Source organism: Carcharhinus amblyrhynchos, chromosome 14 (assembly GCF_965287045.1).
Source record: "Carcharhinus amblyrhynchos chromosome 14, sCarAmb.v2.hapA, whole genome shotgun sequence".
NCBI classification, from domain to species: Eukaryota; Metazoa; Chordata; class Chondrichthyes; order Carcharhiniformes; family Carcharhinidae; genus Carcharhinus; species Carcharhinus amblyrhynchos.
The window spans coordinates 30891114-30899770 of NC_137337.1; the positions used below are offsets into that span (position 1 = coordinate 30891114).

An 8657-nucleotide genomic window follows, 5' to 3' on the forward strand; every position below is an offset into this window, starting at 1 on the left:
CCTTCTACAACTGCCAAATCGTGCAGTGGGTATGGATTCTTTCCTGTCTTTTAAAAGAAAAATGACAAATCCGTGAGCAAACATGGCATTTCTAGTTACAGCGGGTAGGTTGCTAGTTAGCTGGGATTAATTGGAGTTACAGACTGACACGGTCTCCAGGAGCCTTGCTTGATTACCTTAAGGAATCACAAAGGAGTTTTTTTCTGAATGGGATGCAGGTCTTTCTGCTTTATTTGCTTCTCCCAGGCCTTTGCATGGTTGGGGTGGGTCAACAGTGTACGTGATTGCACCATGTCTGGTTGGGTGGTTTTTTTCCCATCCTTTTTACACATTTGCATGTTGCTTATTGGCTGATGTAGATGGAACATTTAGGTTAAAAGACAACTATTTAGCTGCAACTAAAAGAATAGGATGAGATTTTCAAATCAAAATATTGTTCAAAACTTCCAAATGTAAACAAATTTGTGGTCCTATTAATGTCCAAAACAAATCACAAACAGTAGTACACACAAAATAACATTAAGTAACAACTGTGCAGCACTTGCCATCAGCTCCTTTGTACACAATTTCTTCAAGTACCAATCATGCTAGTCTGATGTTAATGTATATGTTCCTTATGAGACACAATAATAGGGTGGACATGAACAAAACTATATTTAAGGTTAAACAACCTATTGTTATTTGCTGAACTGAAAACTGAATGTCACAGGGATCTACTCCAGTGTTTGTGACAAAGGTCCTACTCGTACAAAAATTCAGCTACTTATTTGCCAAATTAGTGATCCAAATTACAAAATACTATTTCAAATTAGAAAACAGCGATAGCAAAAGCATTGCAAACAGTGTTGCTAAAATTAAAATCACACTGAAACAATCCAATTATCTGATCTGTTTGAAATATTCTTAATTTATATAATTTTTTGCAACATACATGCATTCCTAACATGCTCAATTCAAAGCCCATTTTACACAAATTCAAAGTACATAACTGGTCATAATGCTTGCAGTTTTGATAAAAAGGCCTTTAAAAAAAACAGCAGCTGCCATTTTTCTAACACCCCTAGTAATTATGGCACAAACTAAACAACACTGAATCCACCTCTTAATACGTAGCAAGTATCACTAATCAATTTCAAAATATGTTGGAGGGTCTTCTACTGGGGACTTAACTGAAATTTTTTTTTTATTGGAGTTTTTAAATTCAAATATGACGATCTTCTTTAAAAGTTACAAGTTTTGTTTGTTGAGAAATAACTACAATGACAGAATTGGGAACAATGGAACAGATGTCAGCCAGACAAAACCCTCTCAATACATCACAAAAGCATTTCAACTGTAAATGACTCCAGATTACTATGATTAAAATTTAATTTCATCCCCCACTTTCAAAATTTGAGTTGGCATTCTGCAAGTAGAAAATATTTCAAAAAGACAACTAATGAATAAACCATTCCACCACAAGATCGCAAACATTGTACAATGAAGTAATTAAGTCAGCTACAGTGTAAATAGCTTTAATTGTTGTCAGTAGGTGACTGAAGTTTTTCTACCTTTTAGGCAAAAACCTTGGTGAACAAAGAAATTTAATGAACTTCTAGCATGTAGAAACTTGAAGCAGAATTTTTTCTGTTTGAGACTACCATTCAGCCCATTATGCTCTTTATCAGAGTTATCCAAAATTAATCCCATTGCCTGCCCTCTTACCTTAAACTTCCACAACAAATAAACAGCCAGTTTTTCTTTAAATACAATGAACTCTATTTAATTATTCCTCATGATGGATCACTACATGCACCAACATTTGATGTAAAAACATTGCTCCTATGCTCTCTTCTTGTTTTAAATATAATTAATTACAACTCATTGATCATTTCCCAACCAAGGGAATAATAATTTGTTATCCATAAGAGCACAAAAAATAGGAGTAAGTCAAACGGCACCCTCAGCCTGCTCTGCCTTTCAGTATGATCATGGTTGATCATTAGCCTTAATGTATCGGAAGTGTTGAACCTTGAATAAATCTTCCATGACTTCTGATTCAGTGGAGATAGCCCCAATATAGCAAATGCTTTTTTGCCTCATCAAACCTCCCACCTTTTCTGTTGTCATCAACAAACTCTGATAACGTGATCTCTACGTGCAAGCTCAGATCATCTATTTGCACCAAAAACAAAGATGGACTCTTAACATTCTGAGGTACACCACTTCCAAACCTTGTCTAGTTCAAGCAATGCCTAATCTTCAGTGGTCAATCTCCTCTGGTGTCCCCTAATCAGATGGTGGAAATCCCATTAAATATAAACAGGGTTCCCGTTGAAGTTGCAACAGTGCACCAGGAGAAGCCCTTGCTTTGCAAAGAGCCTTTTTCAGAAGCACCTTCTTGAATGCATTCTGAAAATCCATGTATACCACACCTGCTACATACCCTTTATTGATCCAGTTGCTTCTTCAAAATCACTTGCAATTAACTAAATATTAAAACTATATTTTAACTAAATTGTAAAAGATTAATGAATGAATGAAGCATAATAATTTGGCATTGAGTGCACTGTGGTCCAATTAGCACAGAAATAAAAACATATATAAAAATCACATTCAGTCTACATAAATCAATAGTGTATATAGTGACAAATCTTTTTACGCATAAATCTAATCTCCACTGTACAGTTAACAAGCCAGCAATTCATGTGCTGCAGTCAAAGAGGGAGCCCCAAAAGAGAAGTTTCATAAGGGCTGCAAAGAGACATTTACTCACATGCAAGGTTTTATTTTTATTCTGAAGCTGTCCCAACATTGCTTTTTCAGAGGGTTCATAAAAAGAAAAGCCCTCATCTAGGGTCCCTGCAAAATTCCATACAATTACCTGCAAATGAGTTCTAATATGACTGAGATGACAACAGCTGCATTATTAAAGGTAGATTTTTTTATCTAAAAACTTATTCCATTAATAGTACTCTGTATTTAAGTGTGTATATGTACTCAGTTTTAGATGGCTCATACTACTTTAAGAGTTATCAATATAAGTGAGCCAAAGTATAGTTCTAAAAAAAAGAGCAACCAGTTTGGTTGATTATTCAGTACATTAACAGATGTATTGCAATGTTTAACATTATAGTTAAATGGCTATGCAAAGTAAGACACGGTGAAGGCTCCTTCCAAGCCGTTTAAAAAATTTGTAATCTGCATGATTGATTAATAGAAGAAAAAGATAGGGTTCGAGAAATACATTGATTCAGAAACTATTAGATGTAATATTAAAAAGCAAGACTGATTTTACTTTAAAATCTTGACCAACTTCAATTTAAATTAAAACAATGTAGTTCTGTACACTTAGAAAGCATGTTGGCAATGGATTTTAAAGCTTTCCAGTGATAAGTCATGTTCATATTTCTAACGAAAAGAGTAGCAATACGAAGGCCCATTCACAACAACCTAACTGATTTATGCATACATGCACACAACAGTGTAGAATATATATTTCTAAATCAATCTATTTCTGATCAATAGAAATTTAAAACTGTTAAGATTCAGGAATTATATGTCTGAAAATGATTCAATTACATGTTAAAACGACAGAGTCTATGGAATTAGCAGCATGGATTACAACAAATCCCCAAACTATAACAGACATTGCTAGCACCACCCAATGATGTCAGATCTCAAATAATATGGAAGATGCCTTTCTAGAAATTGAACTGTGCAAGTTGTCACACTGCTACCTTTTAAAGTATGTGTCCTTTTTATGCCAAGTTGAAAGTGAATACAATGGCTCACCATTCAGTTGCCAATCGCATTACTAAGGTCAATAAAATAGGCCACGAAGTGAATCCTCTTAGTTTGTGAACATATTACAGAACATTAGCCATTTAATTATAAACTAAACTGAATAAAACTGTTACTACATTGCTGTAATAATATTATGCCTGTTCCCAGCAAGCTAATCTCTAGAAATAGCACATTAAGAATTGACAAACTGGTAGTAGAAGAAACAGAAGAGCTTTTATTCCCATCACATGTCTACCTGACTTGAAATTGTGAAATATGTACAATGAAGTACTCGTTAATAAAAAGCTAACAAATGGGCTGCAACAAGCAGCATTTGGATTAAACTGCTGCTGGTCCTTGTTTGTTATAAGGAAAGCTACTGAGCAAAAAAAAGTCAGGCAGACGTCTGCCTGAACATGTTGTGGAAGAGATTAATTGTCTCTCACTCCAATTTTTTTTTTGTCCAAGTCGGGGCACTTTTTTTAAAAAATAAAAGCAATCATGATTTGGAAATTCGTAACATATCAAAGCATTAAAATCTGAGTTACTTATTAATCGAGAATTTTGATGAACAGTCAGCAATATGAAAATGGTTCTTTTTTTTCGATGCTTAGTGGAAAATGCGGAGAGGTTTAGCCCAACCTGTTCCACAAAAGTAAACAAAACAGTTCTTTCTTGAATCTGGGCGCAGTTCAAAAGAGTGGGTCACTTTTAAGGATTCGCTTACCCCATTCCAGGAATTCAGCAATGTATTTTTCCCGTCGGATGGGCGAACTGCTACATTCGTTGTATAAACAAATTAAAATATCCAACAAAGTCTCCACACTCATGGAACTTGCGTTCATCTGAGGTCCGTTCAGGAGCAACTGCTCCAACTTCTTCAGGCGAACCTTGGCTGACATTTTATCCCCCCCAAGTTTATCTTTTCCTCTCTTTCTTTTTCACTCTGTTCCTTTCGACCCCTCCGAAAGGATCCTCCTCAGAAAAAAAGGGGCGACCACTGAGCCGCGTCCAGTTGCCCGAAGGAGATCAAAGCGGTGATTTATTTCACATTAAAAGAGGCAGGAGCTGACATTTTCACGGTTGAAGTTGAAAAAAGGGGGCCAGAGGAATGGAAAGCTCAGGCCCAGCTGCTGAGGAGATTTCCCCCCCGCCGGCACCAAACCCCGCCGCTCTCGCTGGTGGTGCTGGAGCCCGGGCCCGCGGAGCCAGCTCGCCCGCTCAGCCCACCCTCCTCATCTCCCGGCCCCGCCGCCGCTGCCAGCGCCCGTGCGGCTGCTGCTCGGTGTGGAGCCGGCGGCGCTCATGCCGGCCTCTGCCCGCCTGTCTGCCTGCTGTCCCCGCCGCTGCTGCTGTTTGGCCCGGACTGTGGCCGCTGGGCTCCGGCTCTCAGTCTCTTGTCTCTCACGGAAAGCCGGGCGGGTGCCGCACGGCTCCAACTCCTCAGTCTCTGTCCCTCAGCCGCGGACACTGGGCTGCAGCGGCTCTCCAGCTCCACAAAGACACCCACCGGAAACACCGCAACGTCACCTGATTGACAGCCCATCCCCATGGCAACCGCCAGGAACCTGGAGCGCGAGCGAATGGGAATGTGTCCCCTTGGAGGAACGGGAATGGGAATGTGTCCTCTTGGAGCAATGAGATTGGGAATGTGTCCCCTTGGAGGAACGGGAATGGGAATGTGTCCCCTTGGAGCAATGGGAATGTGTTCCTGGAGCAATGCGAATGTTTCCCCTGGAGCAATGGAAATGGGAATGTGTTCTCTTGGAGCAATGGAAACGGGATTGTGTCCCCTTGAGCAATTGGAATGTGTCTCCTTCGAGCGAGGAGTCTATGTCCTTGAACGAATGGGAATGTGTCCTCTTCGAGCAATGTGTATATCTTCCCACTGGAGAAATGGGAATGTGTCACCTTGAAGCAATGGGCATGTGTCACCTTGAAGCAATGGGAATGTGTCACCTTGAAGCAATGGGAGTGTAATCCCTTGGATCAATGGAAATGTATTCCTGGAGCAATAAGATGTGCCTTTAAGAAATGTTTCTTAAGTTATTTTCTTTGTAGCTATAAGCCGTTTTGGTTTCATTGCTGCTGGACCCATCTGCTAGAGGTCTTATTTATTGCTCCGTCAGTGGTTTAAATGGGGTTGTTTACTCTGAGGTGTTTTATGATCATGCATTATTAGGAGAAAGATCATGTGTAGTGGACAGATTTTTCTCTCTTGTGAATTTAGATTTCATTTTCTGTTTCGGCTGGCTGCAGCTTTTAGTTTTAGAAGGGACATCAAGCTGAAAAGAAATGTTTCTATCTCTCCCTGGTTTTGGAAATTCTGCTGGTTCACTGAAAGCAAAACTTCTTGCCTTCCTGGGGTAGAACAATTGCTTTTGGTGGCTTGACCAACTGTTCTGACTTCAAACTGTTTTGGTGGTGTTCAGAAGGCTGTCAGAATTTACAAAGATGAGAAGTCAGGATTTTCAATTCTCCAACCAAAGGACTCAGTTTCAGTATCACATGAGCATTAGTCTTTGTTGTGTTATACCTGTGGAATGGATTTTTTGTCTATGGGAAGTTTTTGTTTGATTGGAACATCTTAAATAGAACATAGAACATTACAGCGCAGAACAGGCCCTTCGGCCCATGATGTTGCGCCGACCAGTTAAAAAGCAATGACCCTCTAACCTAAACCAAACCCTTTCCATCCATAAACCTATCCACGGATCTCTTAAATGCCCCCAAACTAGGCGCATTTACAACTGCAGCAGGCAGGGCATTCCAATCCTTCACCACCCTCTGGGTAAAGAACCTACCCCTGACATCCGTCCTATAACTACCACCCCTTAATTTAAAGCTATGCCCCCTCGTGCTAGCTTTCTCCATCCGAGGAAAAAGGCTATCACTGTCCACCCTATCTAAACCTCTAATCATTTTATATGTTTCAATAAGGTCCCCTCTTAGCTGCCTTCTTTCTGACGAAAACAACCTCAAATCCCTCAGTCTCTCCTCATAGGACCTCCCCTCCATACCAGGCAACATCCTGGTAAACCTCCTCTGCACCCTCTCCAAAGCCTCCACATCCTTCCTATAATGTGGGGACCAGAACTGCACACAATACTCCAAGTGCGGCCGCACCAGAGTCTTGTACAGTTGCAACATGATGCTGCGGCTCCTAAATTCAATCCCCCTACCAATAAACGCCAAGACACCGTATGCCTTCCTAACAACCCTATCTACTTGATTCCCAACTTTCAGGGATCTATGTACACATACACCTAGATCCCTCTGTTCATCCACACTATTCAGAGTCCTACCGTTAGCCCTATACTCCACACATCTGTTATTCCTGCCAAAGTGAATTACCTCACACTTTTCCACATTAAATTCCATCCGCCACCTCTCGGCCCAGCTCTGCAACTTGTCCAAGTCCCCCTGTAAACTAAGACACCCTTCCTCACTATCTACCACGCCTGCGACTTTGGTGTCATCAGCAAATTTACTAATCCACCCAACTATACCCTCATCCAGATCATTTATAAAAATTACAAACAGCAGTGGCCCCAAAACAGATCCCTGAGGCACACCACTCGTAACTGAACTCCATGACGAATACTTACCATCAACCACCACCCTCTGTCTCCTATCCGCCAGCCAATTCCTGATCCAATTACCTAAATCACCCTCAATCCCATACATCTGCATTTTCTGCAGAAGCCTTCCATGGTGAACCTTATCAAACGCCTTACTAAAGTCCATATATACCACGCCAACTGCCTTACCCCCATCCACCTCTTTGGTCACTTTCTCAAAAAACTCAATAAGGTTAGTAAGGCACAACCTACCCTCCACAAAACCATGCTGACTATCTCCAATCAATTCATTACTCTCCAAATAACTATAAATCCTATCCCTAATAATTTTTTCTAAAACCTTACCCACAACAGAAGTAAGACTCACCAGTCTATAATTCCTGGGGAAGTCTCTGTTCCCCTTCTTAAACAATGGGACAACATTCGCCATCCTCCAATCCTCCGGCACTATACCTGTGACCAACAACGACCTGAAGATCAGAGCCAGAGGCTCTGCAATCGCCTCTCTTGCCTCCCAGAGAATCCTAGGGTAAATCCCGTCCAGCCCAGGGGACTTATCTATTTTCAAACCCTCAAGAATATCTAGCACATCCTCCTTATCAACTGCAATACTGTCCAGTTTACAACCCTGTAACCCAGTGTTCTCCACAGCTACATTTATGTCCCCCTGCGTGAACACCGAAGAGAAATATTGGTTCAATGCCTCTCCAATCTCTTCCGGCTCCACACACAAATTCCCACTGCTGTCTCTAACTGGCCCCAATCTTGCCCTAACCAACCTTCTGTTCTTAACATATCTATAGAACATATCTACAAATATGTTTGTTAAAGATTTTACATTATCGTGGTCGTTTTGTTTTTTGTTTGTAATTGATAAAAGTTGTTGCTAATTTTCTTGCTATACGTGTTAACCATATTCTTAAATAAAGTTTGTTTGATGAAAGCTCCCTAGTGAGTCATTTGAATCATACCCAAAGTGAAACATATCATGCTTATCCTAGCCATATTCAAAGAACAAACTTATGATCCAGGCAAGGTTCATGAAACACTTTGGAGTTCCTGACCTGAATTATAACAGTGTCCCCCTGGAACATTGGAAATGTATCCCTGGAGCAATAGAAATGGGAATAGGAATGGGAATGTGTCCCCGAAGCAATGGGAATGTGTCTCTGGGTCAATGGGAATGTGTCTCTGGAGCAATGGGAATGTGACCTTGGAGCAATGGGAATGGAATGTGTCCCTGGATCAATGGGAATGTCACCCTGGAGCAATGGGAATGTGACGCTGGAGCAACGGGAATGTGATGCTGGA

The 8657-nt window shown here is 40.7% G+C and overlaps 1 protein-coding gene across 4 annotated transcripts in view; it reads right to left on the reverse strand.

Annotated features, from left to right (window-relative positions):
• The window catches only part of cdc42bpb (CDC42 binding protein kinase beta (DMPK-like)), a 175810-nt gene extending 170523 nt beyond the window's left edge, over positions 1 to 5287 (reverse strand). For 2 of the 4 annotated variants that reach the window (XM_080202549.1, XM_080202547.1), the window contains exon 1: positions 4493 to 5287. In XM_080202549.1, the coding sequence (XP_080058675.1) occupies positions 4493 to 4667 (175 nt within the window). In that variant the 5' untranslated portion in view covers positions 4668 to 5287. The remainder of the gene's footprint in view (positions 1 to 4492) is intronic. The other 2 variants (XM_080202550.1, XM_080202548.1) reach the window with 1 other exon arrangement.
• Positions 5288 to 8657: the final 3370 nt, after the last annotated feature.